General features: G+C 46.3%; 1 protein-coding gene across 8 annotated transcripts in view; it reads right to left on the reverse strand.

Annotated features, from left to right (window-relative positions):
* Positions 1–27726, reverse strand: part of PDE1C (phosphodiesterase 1C) — a 352044-nt gene that overhangs the window by 79088 nt on the left and 245230 nt on the right. For all 8 annotated transcript variants that reach the window (XM_087767398.1, XM_087767403.1, XM_087767422.1 and 5 more), the window contains 5 exons: positions 26513–26653; positions 16506–16606; positions 14604–14732; positions 2979–3080; positions 1546–1666 (listed from right to left, as the gene is read on the reverse strand). In XM_087767398.1, the coding sequence (XP_087623524.1) occupies positions 1546–1666; positions 2979–3080; positions 14604–14732; positions 16506–16606; positions 26513–26653 (594 nt within the window). The remainder of the gene's footprint in view (positions 1–1545; positions 1667–2978; positions 3081–14603; positions 14733–16505; positions 16607–26512; positions 26654–27726) is intronic.

Raw genomic sequence — 27726 nt, forward strand, 5'->3', positions numbered from 1 at the left:
ATAGTGCTGGGGACCTGTACTGATATAGGTTAAGTCAGGCTTTATGTCTCTGCAGAGCACATAACAGAAAGGACAGGAGAGAGTCTGCAGGTGAAGAGCATAAGGAAATAAATACCTAATCTGAGGTCAGTCCAGTTTCTTATCACCATGGTCACCTCTGGCTAGTGGTACTTCTCAGCTTGTGAGAAGAATGTGTGTTGCTCTTCTGCTGTCAGGTAGGGATGTATTTATTGATCTAGTACTAAATAACTTCAATGAATACAGGTCTATGCTTCATGGTAAGTTTTAGGGTTTTCCTGAAGAGTGAATTAATACTGCATCTGAATTTGGAACTAGAATACAAGTTTTATATAAAACTTTATCTAAAAGTGAAGGCATTTCTCATTCAAAACTAAAGTAGGATTTGTTGGCTGAAATGAAATTATTCTTATGCAAACATAAAATAATAATTTTGTCTTCATTACACTTGTAAAATTTGGGCTTTTTGTGGTCTCATATCTAGCTAATCTTAATTCCCTCACCAGTCTTTAGGGGACTCAGCAGTGGTGTATTTTAACGTATCTAGTATAATTTTGAGCTAGAAAAGCATAAACATGCACAGTTTTCCCTAAAACATATGTGAAAATCATCCTACTTGCATGAGCCTCCTGTGTGGCAACACAGAGACAGATGCAGGTATGACCAAAGTGCTTCCATCTAGTAAACCCACTCTTGGTTTGGAAAACAAATTAAATAATTCATTTCAAAGCAAATTCTTGCAATGTCCTTATGAAGAAGGGATTCCCACAATGCCTTTAAAAACAACTGCCATTTAAAAAAATTGCTAGAATTTTTTAAAAATTGTCATATAATTTTCTTTTTTTTCATTCAGAGTTATTATAAAACATTAAGTTATTGAACTTTGGAGGGAAATAAAGCACTTTGTTTTCTGCTTGGTTTAGTAATTCATATTGGTGAAAAGTATCCTAAACACTCCTAAGTGCTCTGTTTACTTCTACTTTTTTTTTTTAAGGCAGCTGTTTAAATGGTTTTAATTAGTCACTTGGGGAGCTTATGGCTATCACACAGAGCTTAATGATTTGTCTAGATGTGTGGGTCTGTCAAAAGGCAGACCACTGTGAGCTATAAACTAGATCAGTTCACTTCATCTAAAGTAAGGGTAATGCATTTTTCACATCTACGCCAACAATGTAAGTACAGTTCTATAAAGTACAGCTACTTAAATCTGTTTTCTATGGTTCTACAGCTAAGTAGCATGTCACATATTCTATATTTTGCTAATTTGAAACACACATTAGCTTCCCAAATTAGAATTTCTACTGTGTAGATAACATCTATATCTATAGGCAGCATATCAGACACTAACTTCCCAAGAGGCATAACAGCCAGTGCATGGTGCCAGATGAGAAAGCTTCATATCATTTAGGAGGTTCTTGAGAAAATCAGAGAAGGAAAAGATCTGTGTTCGTATTTTCCTACTTCCTTGCCCAGTCCTACACACTCCCTCTGTGCTGCAGAAATGCAGAGGAACTTCCCTAGCTTTACCTGTCTGAAGAACTCCTCTAGTAGAGACATGGTCCAGCGATGATGGAGATCCCAGGCCTTGGCTGGATGACTGATATCTGCTGTATGCAACAACAGTGATAAGGCTTTCGGCTTGTCAATTCTGAAAACCCAAAGGATCAAACAAATTAATTGTCTGCTCTTGCAGTGGAGAATGACAAAAATCTCCCCAAAGCAGGGAAATGAGGTCACTAGAATCTTTGGTCAAGATATTAATGGAATGATTTCTGTGTTCATAAAATCAGACAACTATGAAAGATTGTCTAATTTCTCCAACATATACTATTCCTGTTGTAACAGAGACATTAAGAAGTGCAAAAAGAAACTTTGCTCAGCCTTGCTGAAATACTTTCCAGGCTTGTTTGTCTGCACAAGCAGGCTTGAAGAGCTGTGGTGTTCCCCATTTCAGCTGGGCTGCATTTTATGCAGCTCAAAAGAGAAGTTGGTCCCTACCATCTTACTGTAGTAAACAGTTAGGATCTGATCTCAGGGGCACTGATGAGTCTACACAGTAACTGATAAATGTTTCACTGTTAGAAAACTAGTGTGAGATCAGAAGGTGATCCTTGCATTTGGTTCCACAGAACAAAAAGGGCTGGCAATTTCTTAAAACCATAACATGAAAGGCTAGCCCAAGAACCCAGTAAATAACGCTTTCTTGGGATGGGTAGTCTCAGTTTTTAATGCTAGCTTTTGACTGTCTGAAATAGCTGGAAAAGTTGTAGCTTCTGAGAGGACCAAGTGGCTAGCCACACTCTGGTCTGATACAAGTGTAATTCTGGGAGGCTCTGGACAGACCTGTGTCTAGGGTGCAAAAATGGCCATCACTCAGAGCTTTCTGCAGTATAAAAGGAATTTTATGGGGAAGAGCTGTGGACAAAATATTACAGCTCCCAGTGGTGTACTGGGAAGAAGAAAAGGCCTTCCCCATACTGCTCCATCTGTTATCTTCTAGTCCTTCCCTCAGTGGATCTCAAGTTGTTTTCATCTGTCCTCTGGTTATGGAGCAGGCCCCTTGCAGAGATGGCAGCTGATACCAGCTGCAGAAGGGCAATGCGTAAGTTGTGTTCTGCAGATCTTGTAACCTTGACTCATACTCAAGCTGTAGAGGTCACTCAGCTGGATCATGTCCTTGATGTTACCCTGATATGTAAAGCAAAATGCCCAGAGAGGCTTATCCCAACATGGTGACCTTTGCAAGCTTTGGTTCACCAGCACAGAATAGACATGTGTGTATAGGGGGGTGCCAGTCCACTCCTAAGTGAATTCACTCAAAATTCAACAGCACAAAGAGAATCCATGTGGACATCAAAGAAAGTGAGGGCCTCTGGAGAGGTGCTTTTGAAGTCAAACACAATGGCAAAGCACCAGCTGAAATGCAGCCCCTCACTGCACAGCGTTGTGAAGTGACTCACCCTTCTGGCTGCTGCAAAGCATTCTTCATGGCTTTGATTTGCTGGAAATGACAGGACATATCCGTGGCCAACACCATCTCGATCACTAGAGCTCTGAATTCCCTTTAGGATGGCATCACAATGAGAGGAGCAAGGAAAGAGAAAAACAAAAACCAGCATCAGACACACTCCAGTTTCTTTTGTTGTCTCTCTGCAAATTATTGACAGTACTTCTGCCTTTGTATGTCACTCTTTCCATTATCCCTCTTTCAGGGACGGGGAAGAGGATGAATGATTTTCTACACAAACACGGGAGTGGGAGGACTTCAAATTAAGCCAGGTGACTAATCCTTGCTAAGAGAAATCCTAGACGTTTTTCTGAAGAGCGGGTTACTATTAGTACTCCTTTTCCAATTAAGCACAACTGATTTCTTTTATAGGGCATTCTTAGAAGGAAGTAAAAAGACTGTTTACAGCCTCAGCATGAATCAGGTGAACTTTTGAACCCGAACCTCTACCCAATTGACTAAAACTGGTCAATACCTATGTTGAAAGTTTAGTCATATTATTAAAGGAAAAACAGCACATTAAAAAAATCTCCTAGTATATATGATACATATACGCAGCCAAGACCTTTGAGAACCTCCATTACTTCCCTGATATTATTCATTCAAACTACTCCTGTATGAATTTTTGTTTATGATCCAGTTGAAATTCCTTTGAAGATAATATGGATGTCCTAGAGGTGTTAAAATATCAGAACATTCTGATCTAGCATGCAATACAAATTTATTTTCTCTTTCTCTCTGTTCAGCTATCCACAGGTTAACAGAGGAAAACCAGCCCAAGGTTAGCACACCAGCTCAGGATTTGCAAGATTCAGAAATAGGTCAGCTTTCATTTAAAAATAAAAGTTACCATTCTTCTTTCCATGAATGTTTAATGAAGGACGTGGTCTATTTTGAGCACGTCTATTTTCCCTCTGGTGGCTGTGCCCAAGTTCCAGCCCCAGGCCACCACTGTATAGAGACCCAAGACTGCTGTGCCTACCCATCCCACGGGTGGCACGTAATGACTCCCCCCTGCCAGGAATTCTGCACACACATTAAGATGGCATCAGCTGGCCTTGCTCTTCCCCCAGTACACCCGCCTCCTCCACCCCACACTTATGTACAATCAGTTGCATAGCCAACAGCATTCAAGACGATGATATAGAGGCTGAAAAACAACTTATTTTAAATTATTATGGTTCTTTATTTTTTCACCAGTCCTGGCCAGTTCCCTTGTCTGCTTCATTCCCAGCAGCACAAACATCTCTGTCAGTACAAGCAAGAGAGGCAAGGGAGGAGAACCTGAACGCACAGAAACAAACTTTCACAACAATTGGGTGTGATTATGCTGTGGGAACAATTAGTGCTTGGGATTATTCCTGGGAAACAGCAGACACTTCACTACATCCTCTGGAGTGCAACTCCATCATAACGGTCTGCACGGGACACTTCGTGTGTAGCTTATTACAGTAGGAATACAAAAGCAAAGGGCTCAGCTCAGGCAAATGAGTCACCGTCTTCAGTGCCAGCATGTACATAGGCTCACAAGCACACAAATTCTAGTTTTCCTTTTACAAATGCAAATCTGCAATATGCACACGCCCTGACCTCTGCATGCATTTCAGAACATTGTTTCCTCTGAAACAGAGAGGAAAAATACTTCAGAGATATTACAAAAGAAAGCGCAAAAAACCTACAAAAGAGTTCTTATTTGTCACTTCAAACATCAGGCAGCATAATAGCAGGTGACTTTGAAAGGCGTGCGGACATAGATAATTTACTGGACCTAGGTAACGCACGAGAGAAAAATCTCAAAAGGCATACGCTAGAGGGTGATAGGTTTGTGCATTTGTTGCCAGGTTGAGATAAGGCTGAAGCACATTACAGAGAGACCTGAAGACAGATACTTACCCAGGTCTTGCTCTTGCTTCTCAGTCACATTGGAGCCTGGGATACACACAGCTGTCACTTTTTGCTCTGACCAGCTTTGGCACTTTGGTTCTGCAATTGTCTTCAAACTCCACACAACACATTATGGTGCTGCAGTCTGCATGCTGCAGAGCACTGCTTTCAGCCCAAATCCAAAACACAGCCCCGTACCAGCTACTATGAAGAAAACTAACTCTATCCCAGCCAAAAACAGCACATCTGCCTAAGTCGTCCCCAGAAACTCTTTGCAAGAGGTGTTTCCACTGAGGTATCGCTGGACTACATTGAATGATGCCAATGAGGCACAAAAGCCTGCTCCTGTTTGACGTGACCCACCTTCACAGTGAGCTGTCTTTCCTCTGGGCTGACACCTTTCTAGCAGAGAAGCACAGCATATAAAAGCATAGGAAAAACAAGTCAACGGAAATAATCGCCTTTACCTTTAAGAAAATAGATTTTACAATCTCTAAGAAGAAATAAGGTAAGAGAAGAGGCCGCACTACTTACAAATGTCCACACGTTGCTGTGCAACTGTGCCAAAGGATAGCACGGAATACATAGACTTCAGAAATATTCCTATTTTTGACCTGTGGTGAAGAGGCCCGGAAATTTAGCTCTCACTTCCAGTGTTACCAGTGGGATTAGAAAGTCAGAGATTCCCCTGCTATTTCTGCAATATCTTCTTCTCCTTTATTCCCAATGAGTCAAACCCAGTTTTGTATTCAGCAAGAACTTCATCAAGAACCAAAGTTAATTCACACAAACAGGAACTGTCCTGAGTGATTTACTGAATAACTTGACTCCAGAAAAACTATCCAAGTCTTTAAAACCTTGCCTATCAACTCAGGCCAAGGAAATGGCCCAGAGACAATCTGCCCTCTGACCCTTAACAACTACACCTATCTCCTCTTTTATTCCTGGTCACACGGCATCATGGCAACAAGGATGGTGTGAAGAGAGAAAAGGTGGCCTGAGATGGTTTTGGTTTTCATGACAGGAAAATGGCAGTGCTCGTCAGCACCTCCTCCCCACCTGCACCATCTCTCTCTCTCTCTCTCTTCTCTCTCTCTCTCCACCTAAAAGCTTGTCAAAATCTAACCCAAAGAAAAGCAAACAATCCCCGAAAGAGGTGCTCTGCACAGAGGCCTTGACCAAGAAGCACGAGCCAAAGGGAGAAAGGAAACTATGGAAGAGTGGAGAGATGACGCCTTCCCCCACGACACCAGTGCACAGTTTCAAAGGTGCTATTGCCTTCTGGAGCTACACAAGCCAGGAAAGCAGAGGACCGGACCGGCACGGCACAGGCGCAAGGGGCACGTTGGCATCTGCTCTCACCACGGCAGCGCAGGCACAGCAAGCCATCGCCACGAACACCTTCACAGCCAGCTTCCTTTGCCTCCTTGCAGCCACGTTTCTCATTGCAGACTGTTTCTCATTCAGCCACTGGGGAGCAAAGAAAAACACCTCCCTTGCCTCCTTAGGCATGCTCATGGCGTGCTCTCAACAGCTTTTACACTGCTTGAGGTACACGGGAATCCACTTGGGGGGGGAGAAGAAGCACCTGCACACCCGTCGCCCTAAGCACTCCCCGCAAGAGCCCGTAGCCACGATCAAATCCGTCCTGCGGGCTGGTCTAGAGTCACCACTGATCTGCAGCTACCCTTTCTGCAACGCCAGGGCGGCTCTGGCTTCACCTTCACCCACCCGTTCGGTACCTGAGGCAAAAAGGAGCCGGGGACAGCAATCCCCCAGGGGCCTTCCCGTCCTCAGACCCAAAACCCCACCTCCAGGCCCCAAGCACCTCGGTGGCCCTACAACGCGCTCCTCCCGGCGCCCCTGCGCAGCAGCCCGCAGGACGCCAGGCCCTCTCCTCCCCTCTGCCCCTCTCTGCTACTGGCGGCTGCGGGGACGATGCCACTTGCAGGGAGCCCAGCGCTTGCAGGGCAATGCGGCCTCCCCGACCCTCCTGGGACACTGTGGCCACTGGTCCCTTCAGGGGACCCCAGGCCCGGCACGAGGAGGGGGCTGGAGCCCAGGGCACACAAGGGGAGCTGGGGGGCAGGCCCGCTGCCCCAGGGACAGCCCTTCTCTCTGACGACCAAAATGGCCCCCCGCAACGGGGCCTTCAGGGCCTCAGGGGCCACCGTCCCACCCACAGCAGCGGCTGTTGGTGACGTCACCAGCCTTCCATTGCACAAGCAGGCACCCCTGCGGCTGGCCCACAGCTCCCGGAGCACCTAGCCACTCTGACACCAAGCCTGCTTGGGAGAGGAGGACCCGGAAAAGCCCACATTGAGTGGGAAGAGCCACAAGAGCTTCTTAAAGCCACTCGGGATGCCTCCACAGCCCAAAAAACGCGAAAAGGCTGACGGGAGCAGCAGCACCTATGGCAGGCGAGTTGAGCCCATGGAGGTCGACCCGCCACGCAATGGCGAGGAGCCCATGGAGGTGGATCCACCTGCAGAGGGCGAGCCAATGGAGGTGGACCCACCCTCTGCAGGGCTGATGGGGCACTACATCACCATGGCCGGGCTGCCTCCAGCACCATGGTGCCCAAAGCACTGCAAGACCGCCACGGGCTCGCAGGGACCCTCCAGGCAGCCAGCTCCCAACAAGCGGCGCCACCCCCGTAGCCGACGCTAGCCCTCACAGCCCCAGCCACGCCGACAGCCGCCAGGCTCATCGGGAACATCACCCGGCCGTCAAGCCCCAGATGAGCCCTGCTTTCCCACCCCCCACCCACGCCCCTCAGCAAGGGGGGCATCTCCTCTGCCCTCAGCCCTGGCCAAGAGGCCAGCAGAGGGGCTGCCATCTTCTGCCCGGCAGTGCCACTGCCGGGCAGTGCCATAGCACCAGGAGGAGTCCTTCAGGCCCACCAGAGACCGACGGAGACCAACGGAGACCATCGCAGACTGACGGACACCGCTGGACAACGCTGGACACCGCCGGAGACCATCGGAGACCACCGGACACCGCTGGAGACCATCGGAGACCACCAGAGACCATCAGAGACCGACGCAGACCGACGGAGCCTGTTGGACTGCCCTGGAGCACCTCCGAGGTTATTGGGGCCTGGAGGTGGCATTTTGGCAGCCTGAGGATGAGAAAGCCAGTGGCGGGTGGCTGGCCTCAGCTAGCTCTCGCCTCAGCTACCCAACGGGGGGGTGAAGATGAAGCCACACCCGCCCTGGCACTGCGCAGACAACAGCAACAGACCATCAAAGAAGCTAGATGCCCCATCCCCGCAAACAGTCCTGATGGCGGAGACAGCAACATTGGCCAAGAAACAAGTCAAAAGCCAATAAAAAAACAATCAAACCCAATTGAAAACCCAATACAACCCAATAAAAAACCCCGTTTAACAACACAAAATGCTCTCCTCTCTCATTCGGCACTTTGGAGGCTGCACGCGCGCTCCCGTGTCCCATTCTGCTCTCCCCAGCACAGGAGAGGCACCGACACAGGCGCTGCGGGCCCAGCCCAGCGCCTTCGAGATGCTGAGGGGCCCGGGCGCACACGGGCAGGCCCAGGGAACTGCCGCTGTGCGGCTGGCAGAAGAGAAGGCGCGGGGCTGGCTCTGCATGGGGCTCTGCCGCAACACGGACATTCTTCTCCTGACCCAATACCACCGGGAAAATCATCCTCTTCCCATCTCCCACACGCACTTCACTACTGCTGCTCCGGGGATTCAGAACACCAAAGGCCTTCTAGGCAAAAAAAGACAGAGCAAGCTTCATTTCCCCCAGCTCGCAGCCCTACTCCCTTTGCTAGGACACAAGCCACGGGCTCATCTCTCCTACCTGCTTCCTGGCTCGCAGTGGTCAGAGAAGGAGGAGGAGAGCATTCACATGCCACTCTTCTTTGCCAGTGCGCACGCGAGCGCATCGCATCTCTAGCTCGTGAGACGGGTGAGAAAAAAGCTTCATCTCAATGGGAGGAATAAAACAGGGTGTCTTGGGTTCCTGTGGCAAGGGTTTGGGAGCGGGGGGGCTCTAGGGGGGGCTTCTGTGAGAAGCTGCTAGAAGCTTCCCTCATGTCCCATAGAGCCAACGCCAGCCGGCTCCAAGACGGACCCGCCGCTGGCCAAGGCCGAGCCAAGCAGCGATGCTGGTAGCGCCTCTGGGGTAACATCTTCCAGAAGGGGAAAATGGTTCTGCGCAACAGCGACTGCAGCCGGAGAGAGGAGTGAGAATATGGGAGAGGAACAACTCTGCAGACACCAAGGTCAGTCAAGAAGGAGGGGGAGGAGGTGCTCCGGGCGCCGGATTCCCCTGCAGCCCGGGAAGAAGGGACGGCTGGGGGGAAGCTCTTTTAACATTTAGTCATTTTTTTTAGCCGTTATTACATACACAGGCAGGAGGGCTGCTGCACTTGGGCAGCTCTTGCCATCCAGTCACTTTTTGGAGCAGAAGAGCCCCAAGGGAAAGCTGCCCATCTTCAAAGCTTTGAGGACAAAAAGGGGATCCATTTGCTCACCACTACCATGCAATTCGCATTACTCAACAGTGCATTATTCCTACTGACTACAGCCTTCAGTGCATTTTCATTAACTAATGGCCCTAAAAGCAGCAGGGACCAATTGAGGATCTCACCTGAGGGAGAGGCTGAGCCTGCAGCTGTGTTAGCTGCAAACCTGACCTCATTCTGATTTACTTCAGACACAATCAGCAGCACCTGACACAACTTCAGTCAGAATCAGGTAGCCTGGATCAGGTCTTAAGACAGACAGGGCCTGGCTCCTTCCAAATACATCTTCAGTAAACGTTGCAAATCACAGCTGCAGTCTACATTCCACACAGGAGACTCGGGACATGTTTACCCGAGGCACTGGAGCAGGTTACTCCTCAGGGAAGAGCATCCAGGTCTGGCCTCAGGACTGAAAGCAGCATTACTGTGGCAATTAAGGGACTGCAGAAAGGGAAACCATATGCATAAAAGGTTGCTCCCAAGCATAAGCAGCTCTACGCTTGTTAAAACTGGCCCAAAAGACATAGCAGGAGCTGCGCTACACCTTGTTACCTGGCACCTCTCTGTCCTATGCTCCATCACACGGCACGCGCTGGCGGCACCATTTCTTCACGTTTCTCACTGAGCTGCGCAGAAAAGGGCCTCATCAACATACCGAGGGAGACACAAGTATTGCCATGAGTGATGCTGACTGCCAACTTTCAGGGTGATTTCGTACGGGCCATCTAAGGTACTCATGGCATGGGAAAACAGTGTTGGAATTTGGTTGGGCCGGGTCCCATGCAACCATGGGTTTCCCTCACCCTTTTCTTCAACAGTTCCCAGTTACGGAGCTTGGAGTGATCAGGGAGTGTTCAAGAAGGCAGGAGCTGCAGTAAGAGCCTGAAACAACTTTCTCAGCCACCAGCTGAACCCTAACTGTAATGGCGGATCACCATTCTGGAAGCTGTCTGCCTTCAATTTCCCTAGTCCATCTTCAAACGTATTTCTGTGGTGTGTCCTGACAACCACTCTGGGAACATACTGTGTGCCAAGGATGTTTGTTTAAGCCTTCTAGTCGTTCCTGTTACTATTGTCAGACTTTAGCCGCGTGTAGGTTTCTACGTAAGCCAGTTCAGCTGGTTTCGCCTTAGAGACTGGATGGAGATCAGCATCTCCAGAGGCTGATCCAGAGGAGCATCTCCATCTGAGGCTCCAGATGGCTCTTGTCATCCTCAGATAAGTGGAATGAATTGTCCTTTGGAGCTACTGCCTGGCTCCCTGAAGTAAGAAGAAAGCTTAGACAATTTGCTTCTTCACATTAGGTGAAACCACTTCCAACAAAGGCGAGTTGGCAGAATCACCCAGCAGATCTGTGGCAGAGTGAAAAACTGAGCTTGGGTTTCTCATTCATCCTCTTTTAGATCACTGTTTGTGGCAGCAAAAATAAAGTCACATGGAATTGGTCACTATTGAGAATATTATGACTCTGCTAGGGCTTGGGAATGTTTTTTCTTGAAGGTCCCTTGAAGTGAAGATGCCTTGTGGACTCCAGATCCCTTTTACAGAACTGTCTGTGCTGCTTGGCTGACTAATTAGGGATTTTAATATTTCTCATTACACTTCCAGATGTTTTCTCTCATGGTAGAATATACATTTCCCTGAGTCCAGAGGACAGGAGCCAGGGAGACATCACATTCTCACACCTATAACCTACCAGTGATAAAAAGTTAGAAGTTAGTAAATCTGAAAATAAATTCTAAGATAACTTGCCTTTTAATAACCCCTGCAGATTTAGGGAAAGGAATAATTAGGTGGAGAGAGCAGGTTGTCGGGGAACAGAATCAGGAAAAGTAATTAGAAGAGGGAAACCTGAAGTGAATGTCCTGGTTTATTACTGTCATATGCTGAATAATAACTCATCCTGTGGCTAATGTCACAGCTTTGAGTTTTTGTTTTCTAACCAATGTCCTGCAGATGATTCAGGTATAAACATGGTATCTGGCACAGTCCTATGAGCAAGCACAGTTTTACGGCATCGTTACTACTGATTGCCGAGATAGACTCTGGCTGACTTTACATCTAAATACTTCTGAGCCTTGCCTTGATCCATCTGGCAAATATCTTCATTTCCTCTTTAGAATAATTACTTCATGGTTTTACCTTTCTTGCCTCAGAGAACATTAGAACACTTTGTTGGATACGTTGTTGGGTATGTCTTTGCTCAATATCCGTGTCCACCTTAGAGCCGTATCCTAGCGAAGGACTCACATCCCCTTGCACTCATGGGAAAGGGACAGGAAAAAGGCCATTTTAGATCACTCAAACCCTATGCTAGGAGCAAACAGTAAGATCTCCTGAAGTGACATGTTTTGCTCATTTTGTCCAGTTGAAGTCTCAGTACTTTATTCTCATGGAAACGAACAGAAAAAACGCTACATTCAAGGCAACATTTTCAATGGCTGATTCTCACTAAAAGTATAACACTCAGCATATTCATGTGTCCATCCTGAATGCATAGAAACAAACTTTTACAAGAAAAGGGTATGATTATGCAACCACGCACACGCTATTATGTACAAAAGAAGGCTCTGACCAAAGCTGTCTTCAGTCAAAAAAGATTCACCGTTTCTCACCGCAATCTTGAAAGGAATAACACGGATTGACAAGGAAGGCTCATAATTATTTGAGGGATGACACCCCAAGCAGCTTTACTAACAAAGTCAGTATTGCATTAAAGGTTACTTCCCAAAGCTGTACTCCAAAACACAGTTAAAGAGCTAAACATTTTCCAGATGCCTTTTTAATCCTGTACTTGACGGTAAAGGGCTTGCGCTAAACATACTCTGTTTCAATAAAGTGCATGGAAATTATTAACAATGAAATACAGTGCCAGAAAAGACATCTATAACAGTACCTTGGAAAGCATCTGTTCACTTTGCAGTTTCTTTTCTTAATTCACTGTGATCTGTTTTTGTTATAGTTTCTTCATTTACTTGATGACTTGCACAAATGGGATTCATAAAATGAGGCACCTCAACTGATTTTCAAGTATTTAATAAGCAACAGAGGTTTTTTTAAATGGAGAAAAATAAGTAGTTTAAGTAGTAGTAAGCATTCAACTCTTTTCTCCTTGACTGTAGCCCAAAAGATCTCTTTCAGTTCCATCTGCTTTCCTTACAAAACCTGTGCCCATTTATTTTCCAACAGTAAAATGTAGCTCTAATTTTCTACATTTCTTTCTTGAAAATACATTCCCTAACTAAATGACTGAATACCACAGAAGTGACAAAAGACATGTAGGACTGCAAAATCATGCACTGACCATCAGATTTTCTCTTACTAGTAATGTGAAAAAAGGAGTGAGAGCTCAGCTCAGAAAGGCACTTAAGAATTTGCTTTCCAAAACCCATCACTCAGGCCTTTTGCTGAGAGAGATTTATCAGGTATATCTACAAAAATAAAGTTAAATTTGGACACACTTTAGTAGTTTCCCAAAGCATCCTTCAGTACTGAGGGTCCTATTTTTGAGTGCCAGTCTGGGAAACTCTGGGCTTCTTGTTTTTTTTTTCTCAACACCTCAGATCCTGCTGAAGTCAGTTGATGTTTCCAGTGCTTCCCAAATGTTTGCCTATGGGATTTCAAACTGGCAGTCAAAAGCAAAAGCACACAAAAGTCACAATGTTTTGGTATTAGAGCATATCCAGATAATGGCCTTTATTCTGCAGCTGCTGCTTGATCGACAGCTACAAAATAATAAAGCCCTACTTGAGAGAGAACAAATAAGCAATCCAAACCACTCAATATTTTTGCTCAGGCAGTTACAGTATTTCTTAAAGAGATGGGTTAATCTTTGAAACTTTGGGTCTGAGCATATTGCCTCAACAGAACACACATGTTGACCCTACAGAATGAAGGAGAAATATCTGAAGCTAGCTTTGATTCAGGCAAAACAGTTTAAAGCTCCAAAGCAGACCATTTTCCTAAAGACAGTATCTATGCAATGAAGCATACTCAACTAGCTGCTCTGCTGTTCCGTGTAGACAGTGGCTCTAAGGCTGCTGTTTCTAGTCAGTTAGTTCCTTGCATTTCCCCCGCCAACATAAAAGGAAGCAGTAATTTGCTGCCAATATTTGACAAGGCATTACCAGCTGTAGCTAAAAAAATAAATTAGATTTTTAACACCTCAATGTAGATTTATTTTTTTAAGTTCCTGCTTGCTGCCCACCATGAGACTATTTTCTATATTGGGGGATAGAATTTCTCAGGCCACTCCTCCACAACACTCACATTGATTGAAATCAGCCACTGAAGTTCCTAAGTGTTATTCCTGGTGTTTAGCCATAGGATTGTATCACTGTCCACAAGTTGAAATAAAGAGGAAATTCAGGCTAAACAGATTAGCAAGCAGAGCCTTCACTGACCAGCTTGCTAGAAGCTAGGCCCCGGAGAATGGCTCATTTCCCCGTGTTTATATTAAAATAAGAAGAACTGACTGCTCAGCACTGTATCACATTTAAGTGTCTGCAGGAGGCACGGTGCGTCACGTAAGATCCCACAAGTTGCTTCCCCTCCCATGAGAAAGACCATGGAGCAGGACTCTTCCTGTCTAGCACACTGGGCTATTTTTGAAGTACCACCCCTTGGAGTTTGAAAAAACCCATAAAACCAGAAAGTCGTCATCAGTTTGAAGTGTCTGCTATTAGAAAGCAAATCATGGTTTTATTTTGGTGCATAAATCATACATTGCATGAGGCTTATTTTAAATTACAGCTTCTTACATCACCTTGGCGTATATAGTACACTGATTTATGCTCCTTGGACTGGATTTTTTTTTGCATTAAGTCCCATTTATAATTTTCAGGCTGGGAGTGTCAAAGTGGATAAAGGTTATGTTTATGCTTTAGGATGAACAAACAGCAGGCTAGCCCTACACTCAGTTACAAATGGATGTGTACAAAGGGTGTCTCTGTGAGACTTAGAAAGTAGATGGGAGTGAATTTGTATATTATAATCCATTGTCATGAAGTCTAGTCTCACTACCAGAGATGAAAACCGAAAGCAGAAAAAGCAAGACAAACACCTTTTAAAGCTTTTTTTCTTGTAGCAATAGCAATACTAACATGCAATATACAATAATGCACATTGCCATTCAAACAAGGTAATAACAGTCTATGGTGACGCTGCAATGTTCCTAGGCAGCCACCAAGTTCATTTTTACCTCCAGTCGTCCTTTGAGAGATTAGATAAAATATTCATCTCTTCATCATCTTGCAAAAGACGATACGCCGCACTAACATGGTGATTTTCAAGCACAGACCGGTCATTATATAGAATGGCTGAGTCTGACCTAGCATTTAAAAGAAAACATAGGAAAGGTTATGTTTCTTCCCTGTCTAGAGAGTCTTACATTCAGAAGTTTTCCTTTGATCAACTACAGAGATTAGTTCTATAGCACAGATAGAAGCATTTTAAGAGCACTTGTAATACTTTGTTCATTGCTGTTATTCAGTAAAAGAAAACTAAAGATCAAAATTCACGGCAAAATCTATTTCACCAGCTGAGACTCACCTAGTCTTTTTGTTACATACTTAAAAAAAAAATGCTGAGAGCCGAGAGAGATACGTAAATTTAGAGTTGAATCATGAGGCTCTTTTCCAACTTTTATGTATGTTGCTCTCATATTAAAGCCTGACTGTACCCAAGTAAGCAACTGCAAGACGTGTCCCAATATTGTTTCCAGAACAGCAAATTGGCTGTAAGCAAGATACAACTGAACTGCTTTCTGTCATCTGTGCACTAGACTATGCTGTCCAGAAGGGCAATTTCCAGTGCGATAGAGTAAGACCAAAGGTACTTCACGCCTTATTTTAAGCTCCAGGGCATAGATCTGAGATTAATGAATGGCTAAACTGGTCTGAAAACAATTCTTGCTGGAAGTTAATGGCAACAGAGTGTGAGTATGATTTGTTACAGTCCCCACTCAGTTCTGCTTCCCGGAGAGCAGCGTATATTTTTCTCCGCTGACACTTTACACCCTCTGATGTTCAGTGTTAAAGAAATGAAATTACAACTGTCCTTCCTTGAATTCTTCTATAAGTGTTTGGGAAATACAGCAGATCCCTAATTCTTGCATGCATGAAGCTGTAAGAAGTGGAGTGTGCCTTGGCCCAGAACAGAGACAGAAACTTCTTTCTACGTTCCCAAGCTTTCCTGAGCATGTGTGATTTATCCTAGCAACCTTTATATATCTGTGATACACAGCATGATTCAGCTACCATACTCTAGACATCTAATTTAGGGTAAGATGCAATGCATCTTAGAAATGCCCGAGTGTGCAGTGTCAGTCAAGGACATCTAGACATTTTATCATTGCTACCAGTACACTCCCATTGTCAAAATAATACACAGACATTAGATGCCCAATTATCACTGCAAGTAGAGACTTCACAATCTTTGCACACTTCTGAATTTTGCTGCCATCTTCATCTTCTTCTCTCTTCCACCAACCCAAAAGCCCTATAGGAGATTCTGAGTTCAAAAAATATGCTGGTCCAGTCTAGTTTGTGATCAGCTAATTACTGTCTAGCAATTTACAAAGCTTTAAAAAATGATATCCCTGAACAGGTGATGTTAAACATATCCCCTTGCTGCAGGTGTGGTTCTCCACTAAAGTAAAAATAGTATGTGTAGTGTTGGTGTTCACTGATGAACACAGATATTGTTGAATTCTTGATTTATGCAGTTAATGTTTGATTCTTCAAATTCAACAAGGAGAAAAAACTGTTTAATTATAGTATCTCCTCCAAAAGTACACCTTCATCAAAATACATCACTCTGTACAGCAACTTGTCTTTGGCAACTCCAGACAAATATTTTGGGACCTTCCTTTTTCCTGATTATTAATATGAAACAATGCTTAGGAAGCTAGAATACATCCATTCCATTGTAAAAGGTTGAGCAAGAGAAAATTAAATGCAACCTAAGGAAGTGAACTTTCTTCCTTGAAAGGAGGAGAGCAAAAGCAAAAGCTCCTGCACTTTTCTAGGTGGCTGTGCTGTTATTCTCCAAAGGCTTCCCCCTCCATTTCCCAACCCTTCATCATGATTTACAGTGGCCTCACCGTGTCTGGATGTGAAAGTTGTTGGTGGTTCCAGTGTGTTCATAGTCATGGATGGCAGCTGCAAAGATCATAGCGAAGATCTCCAGCTCTGTCAGCCAGTGCTGAAAAGAGATTACAGAGCAATCGGATAAGCTGTCATTTTCCCAGGCATTATGGCTTTTGTCTTTTAAGGCAAGTTATCCCCTGCTGACAGTCAACGCTGCACATCATTGCCTTTCCCCTGCAGCCTGCCAGCTGTTTTAAAGCAAACTTCTCTGGTTGATATGCAAAAGCCAAACGAGTGTTTTTCCTGAAGCTTCATCTAAATAAATTGAACATCAGCAAAACGGTTTCAGGAGCTAATAAGGCTTATAGCAAAGCAACATGTGCCCTTCTTAAAGAGCAATGTGTGAGGAAGAGAGAGAGGAAAACCTCGAGAAAATCAAGGTTCTTCAAGTGGAACTTGATAATACATGTGCAGGTATGCACATACCACCAGGGTATGTATTTTCAGTTCAGTTGACCTGGGTAGCAGAGCCTCAATTACAGAAGAATGTCACTAATTTCCTGTAACTAAAAGTCTTTGTCAGTCACTGAATCATAAGGATAACAGGGAACACAGCCTCACAAGATGCATGACTTGTTGCTAATTTATCATTTACAGAAACATTTGAGAAAGCCCTGAGGTTTTTTTTCTAATTGCCTGGTCGAAGCCTTATTTTTCAATGTTTAAGTCACTTTTGACTTAGATTTCTAAATGACTGAGATGCTTTTAATAATTTTCCTCTGAGTCAATCAATCAATCGCTTTGTCTGGGTTTCCACTGGTAGTACACAAGGAGTGCTGTTAACATCAAGCGCGTCAGAGACAAAGGCTCTAGATACTGTAGATGCTGTAAATATCTGTATGAAATGCTTAAATGTATTACATTTAGAGAAAACCTTTACCACAGTGGTTGCCAAATATTTTTGTAACAGCTCACTGTCAACCTGCAAATGTTTTGACAGACATTCACGTACCAACTGCCTTTTAATTCAAAGCCCAGTAAAGGCAGTATGGATTAATAAACTTCTAGACACCTACTACAGCTCAGGGGCCACCACTGGTCTGTTAACCACATGCAGGGGAAGCGCAGATAACTGCGGGGCTCTGCACACAGCGACCTGTCCAGCTCTTCTCCTGCCTTTCACAGCCATCTCTGCATAACCAATGAAGAATGAAGCAAGCCTCAGTATTAAAGATCTCCTTACATAAAAGATGCAGTTTGAAAATATTGGCCAGAGATATTTTGCACAATGCCACTGACTATAATCAAGGTAGCTCTTGATTTTTTTTTTTTTTTTGAGAGAGAGAGAGAGGAGGGTGAAGAGATCAAGAAATGAGCAGACACAGAAAATAACCTATTTTCTCATTTCTACACAATTGATCTAGGATGGGAATGGACAGCACTGGTGGTGGAGAAATCTGTGATGTTTCTGTTTCTAGGTGTGACTTGTAAATAAGGAATTCTTTGCAGGTGATGAAGAACATGATTTCAACGTTCAAGCAACAATTTCTGGCAACTGCAATGGGGGAAAAAGGGAACTAGTGTTTCCATGCTATATGTCTAGATCTGGACTTCAATTCTTCAACCACGTTCTGCCATTTCCCAAAAGGAGAGAGTGAAAATGATAGAAAAAAAATCAGGCACAAGCACTCAGGAACAGGCAGAGCAAACCTACGCTATGCACACAGGACTACTATGGGACATGCCCAGTTAGTGTAATGCATCCGCTTCAGACCTTCTGGGCATCATCTGACAAGTGCCACTCCAACAGGATCTTATGACCCAAGACTTAAAACATCACTAAGGCAACAAGCTCTGTGCTTGAGGTCTCCTACCTCATCTCTCAAGACTCATACAGGAAAAGTGCTAACTGGCATGCCCTATCAAAGTATCACTTGTTGATAAAGTATCACAAGTTCAGGTAATGCAGGTTTTCAAATAGGGTGTAATACACCTGAGGAGAGATATTAAATATCATAACAGCATTTGAGGAAGACCACTCAGAATACAGATTGAGATTAGATTTGTGAACTCTGTGTAATAAATAAATCAGTGTAAGTAGGACAAAGTCAAAATTGGCTTGTGAGTAACAGGAGGGAAATAGCACGTAAATAATTGGAACCTTTTAGTCCCTTTTTTCTGCTACAACCTTGCAAGGAAAAGCAAACAAGATGGCAAAGAGCCTGCAGAGTATGGATGCAATCTCCATCTAAGCGGGAATATTACCTTTCACTGCTCTGTGATGGACTTCATCTTGGGAACAGAGAGCTAGTTTCAAAGAACAAAGCCATCAAGAACTGTTGAGAAACCAGCAGGACACTGTCGCAGGTGAAAAGAGCGAGGAAATGTGAATGCTTTTCATTTCTAACGGGTTGACAAAAACAATCCAGAACAAAACCTTCAAACTTTCTGCGATGATAGGGGGTGGGGGATGGCGGGGGAAGGCGGAATAAAAGATCAAGTATTGGCTTCCAGAGTGGAAACAAAAAAAGGGTAATGAGGCATGATTGTCTTTCACAAACACACAATAAATATGAAGAATTAGCTACTAAGGCAAGTCACTGGCATGTAAACAAAAGGATCGATGCATACAGAAAGAAAAAGGAAGAGGAAAGAGCAGTGTTTCCAAATCTAACAAAACAAATGGATTCATTTCCAAGAAAATTCTACAAAGCAAAGACAGCAATAATTAGCTTGTTTCCTTCCCCAGTTTATGGTCTTTTATTCCAAAGCAGTTATCATTTTCAGAGCTCATGATGATCTGCTTATTAATCACAATAGTCTAGAGGAGAGGAGGATCTCACTTCCCTTTGGTGCAAACAGATGTGACACAAGTCCTGCACTTCTGCAGTTTTACACGTCTGCTGCAGGAAATATTCTCCTGTACTTCTTAACAGTATCAGAGAAAGAACTCTTAAGATTTACCATTTTCACCTCATTGTCTGGATTCAAAGAAATCATATGGTAATTCCTAATAATTATAAAGATTAATCAGAAAATAATACCGAAGAAAGTAATAATCACAGCTGAACAACAGAGTTAAATAAAGGAAAGAATGAAATGAGCAAAAAGTGTGTCAGCTTTTGGAAGCTGTTCTTAAACTTCACGCTTGTATACCACTCCTCTGAGAGAGAAACATCAGAGTAATTCCAAATTCTCTTTCAATGTTATTCTACGAGAGAACCCAAAATATTCTAGTTCATGCAGTAAAGTATAAGGAATTAATTCCAAGTCATCATCCTGAGGAAGAAAATAACAGGAAAACTAAAGAGATTTCAGGCACTGAATATGATTAGAGGGCAAGAATATTTTTTAATTGAAAAGAAAATAGAAGAAAGAAGAAGCCTGGAACAAAACTGTTGAGAGAGCTTGTAAATAATAGGAAGCATGACAAAGGCAAATGAACCATGTAAAGATAAACCACACAATTGTTTCTTCCCTTTGAGACTAGAACAAATTACTACTATGCAGAATATGTGAATTTGAAAAAAGAAGTTCTTTTTCCACATTGCAAATAACTAGTTAACAAGATAAATCAGGGGTTTTTTTCCGCTTTTACTGTATGATTTTTTCACAAGTCTTTGTCCTCATCCCATCGAAGAATTAAACCAATGGCCCTAGCACGCCTTCTGAAACCAAAGAGGAAAAGAGGAAAAATACTTCAGAGACATTACAAAAGAAAGTGCTTTCATGCTGAAGAGTTCTTATTTGTCACTTCAAACATCAGGCAGCATAATAGCAGGTGACTTTGAAAGGCGTGCGGACATAGATAATTTACTGGACCTAGGTAACGCACGAGAGAAAAATCTCAAAAGGCATACGCTAGAGGGTGATAGGTTTGTGCATTTGTTGCCAGGTTGAGATAAGGCTGAAGCACATTACAGAGAGACCTGAAGACAGATACTTACCCAGGTCTTGCTCTTGCTTCTCAGTCACATTGGAGCCTGGGATACACACAGCTGTCACTTTTTGCTCTGACCAGCTTTGGCACTTTGGTTCTGCAATTGTCTTCAAACTCCACACAACACATTATGGTGCTGCAGTCTGCATGCTGCAGAGCACTGCTTTCAGCCCAAATCCAAAACACAGCCCCGTACCAGCTACTATGAAGAAAACTAACTCTATCCCAGCCAAAAACAGCACATCTGCCTAAGTCGTCCCCAGAAACTCTTTGCAAGAGGTGTTTCCACTGAGGTATCGCTGGACTACATTGAATGATGCCAATGAGGCACAAAAGCCTGCTCCTGTTTGACGTGACCCACCTTCACAGTGAGCTGTCTTTCCTCTGGGCTGACACCTTTCTAGCAGAGAAGCACAGCATATAAAAGCATAGGAAAAACAAGTCAACGGAAATAATCGCCTTTACCTTTAAGAAAATAGATTTTACAATCTCTAAGAAGAAATAAGGTAAGAGAAGAGGCCGCACTACTTACAAATGTCCACACGTTGCTGTGCAACTGTGCCAAAGGATAGCACGGAATACATAGACTTCAGAAATATTCCTATTTTTGACCTGTGGTGAAGAGGCCCGGAAATTTAGCTCTCACTTCCAGTGTTACCAGTGGGATTAGAAAGTCAGAGATTCCCCTGCTATTTCTGCAATATCTTCTTCTCCTTTATTCCCAATGAGTCAAACCCAGTTTTGTATTCAGCAAGAACTTCATCAAGAACCAAAGTTAATTCACACAAACAGGAACTGTCCTGAGTGATTTACTGAATAACTTGACTCCAGAAAAACTATCCAAGTCTTTAAAACCTTGCCTATCAACTCAGGCCAAGGAAATGGCCCAGAGACAATCTGCCCTCTGACCCTTAACAACTACACCTATCTCCTCTTTTATTCCTGGTCACACGGCATCATGGCAACAAGGATGGTGTGAAGAGAGAAAAGGTGGCCTGAGATGGTTTTGGTTTTCATGACAGGAAAATGGCAGTGCTCGTCAGCACCTCCTCCCCACCTGCACCATCTCTCTCTCTCTCTCTCTCTTCTCTCTCTCTCTCCACCTAAAAGCTTGTCAAAATCTAACCCAAAGAAAAGCAAACAATCCCCGAAAGAGGTGCTCTGCACAGAGGCCTTGACCAAGAAGCACGAGCCAAAGGGAGAAAGGAAACTATGGAAGAGTGGAGAGATGACGCCTTCCCCCACGACACCAGTGCACAGTTTCAAAGGTGCTATTGCCTTCTGGAGCTACACAAGCCAGGAAAGCAGAGGACCGGACCGGCACGGCACAGGCGCAAGGGGCACGTTGGCATCTGCTCTCACCACGGCAGCGCAGGCACAGCAAGCCATCGCCACGAACACCTTCACAGCCAGCTTCCTTTGCCTCCTTGCAGCCACGTTTCTCATTGCAGACTGTTTCTCATTCAGCCACTGGGGAGCAAAGAAAAACACCTCCCTTGCCTCCTTAGGCATGCTCATGGCGTGCTCTCAACAGCTCTTACACTGCTTGAGGTACACGGGAATCCACTTGGGGGGGGAGAAGAAGCACCTGCACACCCGTCGCCCTAAGCACTCCCCGCAAGAGCCCGTAGCCACGATCAAATCCGTCCTGCGGGCTGGTCTAGAGTCACCACTGATCTGCAGCTACCCTTTCTGCAACGCCAGGGCGGCTCTGGCTTCACCTTCACCCACCCGTTCGGTACCTGAGGCAAAAAGGAGCCGGGGACAGCAATCCCCCAGGGGCCTTCCCGTCCTCAGACCCAAAACCCCACCTCCAGGCCCCAAGCACCTCGGTGGCCCTACAACGCGCTCCTCCCGGCGCCCCTGCGCAGCAGCCCGCAGGACGCCAGGCCCTCTCCTCCCCTCTGCCCCTCTCTGCTACTGGCGGCTGCGGGGACGATGCCACTTGCAGGGAGCCCAGCGCTTGCAGGGCAATGCGGCCTCCCCGACCCTCCTGGGACACTGTGGCCACTGGTCCCTTCAGGGGACCCCAGGCCCGGCATGAGGAGGGGGCTGGAGCCCAGGGCACACAAGGGGAGCTGGGGGGCAGGCCCACTGCCCCAGGGACAGCCCTTCTCTCTGACGACCAAAATGGCCCCCCGCAACGGGGCCTTCAGGGCCTCAGGGGCCACCGTCCCACCCACAGCAGCGGCTGTTGGTGACGTCACCAGCCTTCCATTGCACAAGCAGGCACCCCTGCGGCTGGCCCACAGCTCCCGGAGCACCTAGCCACTCTGACACCAAGCCTGCTTGGGAGAGGAGGACCCGGAAAAGCCCACATTGAGTGGGAAGAGCCACAAGAGCTTCTTAAAGCCACTCGGGATGCCTCCACAGCCCAAAAAACGCGAAAAGGCTGACGGGAGCAGCAGCACCTATGGCAGGCGAGTTGAGCCCATGGAGGTCGACCCGCCACGCAATGGCGAGGAGCCCATGGAGGTGGATCCACCTGCAGAGGGCGAGCCAATGGAGGTGGACCCACCCTCTGCAGGGCTGATGGGGCACTACATCACCATGGCCGGGCTGCCTCCAGCACCATGGTGCCCAAAGCACTGCAAGACCGCCACGGGCTCGCAGGGACCCTCCAGGCAGCCAGCTCCCAACAAGCGGCGCCACCCCCGTAGCCGACGCTAGCCCTCACAGCCCCAGCCACGCCGACAGCCGCCAGGCTCATCGGGAACATCACCCGGCCGTCAAGCCCCAGATGAGCCCTGCTTTCCCACCCCCACCCACGCCCCTCAGCAAGGGGGGCATCTCCTCTGCCCTCAGCCCTGGCCAAGAGGCCAGCAGAGGGGCTGCCATCTTCTGCCCGGCAGTGCCACTGCCGGGCAGTGCCATAGCACCAGGAGGAGTCCTTCAGGCCCACCAGAGACCGACGGAGACCAACGGAGACCATCGCAGACTGACGGACACCGCTGGACAACGCTGGACACCGCCGGAGACCATCGGAGACCACCGGACACCGCTGGAGACCATCGGAGACCACCAGAGACCATCAGAGACCGACGCAGACCGACGGAGCCTGTTGGACTGCCCTGGAGCACCTCCGAGGTTATTGGGGCCTGGAGGTGGCATTTTGGCAGCCTGAGGATGAGAAAGCCAGTGGCGGGTGGCTGGCCTCAGCTAGCTCTCGCCTCAGCTACCCAACGGGGGGGTGAAGATGAAGCCACACCCGCCCTGGCACTGCGCAGACAACAGCAACAGACCATCAAAGAAGCTAGATGCCCCATCCCCGCAAACAGTCCTGATGGCGGAGACAGCAACATTGGCCAAGAAACAAGTCAAAAGCCAATAAAAAAACAATCAAACCCAATTGAAAACCCAATACAACCCAATAAAAAACCCCGTTTAACAACACAAAATGCTCTCCTCTCTCATTCGGCACTTTGGAGGCTGCACGCGCGCTCCCGTGTCCCATTCTGCTCTCCCCAGCACAGGAGAGGCACCGACACAGGCGCTGCGGGCCCAGCCCAGCGCCTTCGAGATGCTGAGGGGCCCGGGCGCACACGGGCAGGCCCAGGGAACTGCCGCTGTGCGGCTGGCAGAAGAGAAGGCGCGGGGCTGGCTCTGCATGGGGCTCTGCCGCAACACGGACATTCTTCTCCTGACCCAATACCACCGGGAAAATCATCCTCTTCCCATCTCCCACACGCACTTCACTACTGCTGCTCCGGGGATTCAGAACACCAAAGGCCTTCTAGGCAAAAAAAGACAGAGCAAGCTTCATTTCCCCCAGCTCGCAGCCCTACTCCCTTTGCTAGGACACAAGCCACGGGCTCATCTCTCCTACCTGCTTCCTGGCTCGCAGTGGTCAGAGAAGGAGGAGGAGAGCATTCACATGCCACTCTTCTTTGCCAGTGCGCACGCGAGCGCATCGCATCTCTAGCTCGTGAGACGGGTGAGAAAAAAGCTTCATCTCAATGGGAGGAATAAAACAGGGTGTCTTGGGTTCCTGTGGCAAGGGTTTGGGAGCGGGGGGGCTCTAGGGGGGGCTTCTGTGAGAAGCTGCTAGAAGCTTCCCTCATGTCCCATAGAGCCAACGCCAGCCGGCTCCAAGACGGACCCGCCGCTGGCCAAGGCCGAGCCAAGCAGCGATGCTGGTAGCGCCTCTGGGGTAACATCTTCCAGAAGGGGAAAATGGTTCTGCGCAACAGCGACTGCAGCCGGAGAGAGGAGTGAGAATATGGGAGAGGAACAACTCTGCAGACACCAAGGTCAGTCAAGAAGGAGGGGGAGGAGGTGCTCCGGGCGCCGGATTCCCCTGCAGCCCGGGAAGAAGGGACGGCTGGGGGAAGCTCTTTTAACATTTAGTCATTTTTTTTAGCCGTTATTACATACACAGGCAGGAGGGCTGCTGCACTTGGGCAGCTCTTGCCATCCAGTCACTTTTTGGAGCAGAAGAGCCCCAAGGGAAAGCTGCCCATCTTCAAAGCTTTGAGGACAAAAAGGGGATCCATTTGCTCACCACTACCATGCAATTCGCATTACTCAACAGTGCATTATTCCTACTGACTACAGCCTTCAGTGCATTTTCATTAACTAATGGCCCTAAAAGCAGCAGGGACCAATTGAGGATCTCACCTGAGGGAGAGGCTGAGCCTGCAGCTGTGTTAGCTGCAAACCTGACCTCATTCTGATTTACTTCAGACACAATCAGCAGCACCTGACACAACTTCAGTCAGAATCAGGTAGCCTGGATCAGGTCTTAAGACAGACAGGGCCTGGCTCCTTCCAAATACATCTTCAGTAAACGTTGCAAATCACAGCTGCAGTCTACATTCCACACAGGAGACTCGGGACATGTTTACCCGAGGCACTGGAGCAGGTTACTCCTCAGGGAAGAGCATCCAGGTCTGGCCTCAGGACTGAAAGCAGCATTACTGTGGCAATTAAGGGACTGCAGAAAGGGAAACCATATGCATAAAAGGTTGCTCCCAAGCATAAGCAGCTCTACGCTTGTTAAAACTGGCCCAAAAGACATAGCAGGAGCTGCGCTACACCTTGTTACCTGGCACCTCTCTGTCCTATGCTCCATCACACGGCACGCGCTGGCGGCACCATTTCTTCACGTTTCTCACTGAGCTGCGCAGAAAAGGGCCTCATCAACATACCGAGGGAGACACAAGTATTGCCATGAGTGATGCTGACTGCCAACTTTCAGGGTGATTTCGTACAGGCCATCTAAGGTACTCATGGCATGGGAAAACAGTGTTGGAATTTGGTTGGGCCGGGTCCCATGCAACCATGGGTTTCCCTCACCCTTTTCTTCAACAGTTCCCAGTTACGGAGCTTGGAGTGATCAGGGAGTGTTCAAGAAGGCAGGAGCTGCAGTAAGAGCCTGAAACAACTTTCTCAGCCACCAGCTGAACCCTAACTGTAATGGCGGATCACCATTCTGGAAGCTGTCTGCCTTCAATTTCCCTAGTCCATCTTCAAACGTATTTCTGTGGTGTGTCCTGACAACCACTCTGGGAACATACTGTGTGCCAAGGATGTTTGTTTAAGCCTTCTAGTCGTTCCTGTTACTATTGTCAGACTTTAGCCGCGTGTAGGTTTCTACGTAAGCCAGTTCAGCTGGTTTCGCCTTAGAGACTGGATGGAGATCAGCATCTCCAGAGGCTGATCCAGAGGAGCATCTCCATCTGAGGCTCCAGATGGCTCTTGTCATCCTCAGATAAGTGGAATGAATTGTCCTTTGGAGCTACTGCCTGGCTCCCTGAAGTAAGAAGAAAGCTTAGACAATTTGCTTCTTCACATTAGGTGAAACCACTTCCAACAAAAGCGAGTTGGCAGAATCACCCAGCAGATCTGTGGCAGAGTGAAAAACTGAGCTTGGGTTTCTCATTCATCCTCTTTTAGATCACTGTTAAAAGAGTTATCCATATCTTCACCTACCTTCTATTTCTAAATAATCCTAAATCTCTGCTTTCATTAATACAGCCATATCAAATGAAGTTTGTCTATGGTGGATAATCATAATCTCCTTAATGAGCCAAAACTGTTGTAATCTCATTATGTATTCAGGATGCCAACTCCTGTACTTACCGCTACGCCTGTCTTGAAAAGGAGGTAATGGACCGTCTGTGTCACATCTGCAGCGTGCATTAGGTTGTGATAAGGATTTTTGTGTTTGCTGTAGCCGACCTCCAGAGCTTCCACAAAGGACACCAGGGCAGAAATGGGGATCTGAGGAAAACAGCACAGAATGCAAACAATATAATCATCTTTAACGGCTAGTGTTTGGAGGGAAGCATTTTGATAAGAGGTCTTGAAGAGCAGTTTGTACTTCAGAAATAAATAACACGCTGAAACATCTGAAACAGGCAGTCAAGAGAGAGAGCAAATCCAGATTACTTCCTCAAACTGGCTTTCCCATCCCTAATTACATTATGGATGAATCATTCCTACACATAAACACACACAAGCAAGTATACTACAAAATGCCATCTGGAAGACACGCGCAGTATGAAAAGTTACAGAGAGCACTTGATTGATTGCCCCTGGATAAATATTTCTAATTAGGCCACAAGCGTCTCTCTATTCCCCTCACTACCCACTGGAATATATCTCTGCTTTACTATTCACATTCAAGATTTTCTAATTAAACACATCATGCTACTAAGAGGAGTATCATTTATCAGACCTCTGGCTTTTCACGGCGAAATCCAGCCTGCCCATCCTAGGGGCTCGCCATGCTTTTCTGACTTCAAGAGTAGAACTGCGCACGCTCAAGAAAATGCAATTCAGGGGATTTCTAGAGAGGAGACTACGCAGGTGGTGTCAGCTACAACATATGCAACTGGCACCATGCGTTCTCCAGTTTCATCTGCTCAACCGGCAAATACCCTAAACACTTATATTTCCATAGTTAGAGGAGTACTGATGTTCTCCTCTTGGGTACGTATCGGGGGAGGATGCAGTTCTGACCAGTTATCTTCAAACATTTCTCATCGGGCATGGGCAGTTCCTGAAGAAGGGCAGGAACCAGAGAGCTGTAAATCCTTTTCCAGCCAAAGTGAGTGGGGACCCCTGAGAAGTGGAAGTGTCAATGGAGGAAGGGACAGTGGATTATCTGGGTGAGGAGAATGGTCAAGATCTGAGAACAATGTTTCTACCATCCAAATTTAAGCCTGTTCAAAGCTGGAGGAAAAGATACATAGCATTTGTATCTGCAAACCTCTGTAACAATCATAGAATCATAGAATAGTTTGGGTTGGAAGGGACCTTTTAAAGGTCACCTAATCTAACCCCCTGCCATG

The sequence above is a fragment of the Nipponia nippon genome, unplaced genomic scaffold (genome assembly GCF_047370975.1).
Source record: "Nipponia nippon isolate SJK-2023a ecotype South Korea unplaced genomic scaffold, ASM4737097v1 scaffold_1, whole genome shotgun sequence".
Classification (NCBI taxonomy): domain Eukaryota; kingdom Metazoa; phylum Chordata; class Aves; order Pelecaniformes; family Threskiornithidae; genus Nipponia; species Nipponia nippon.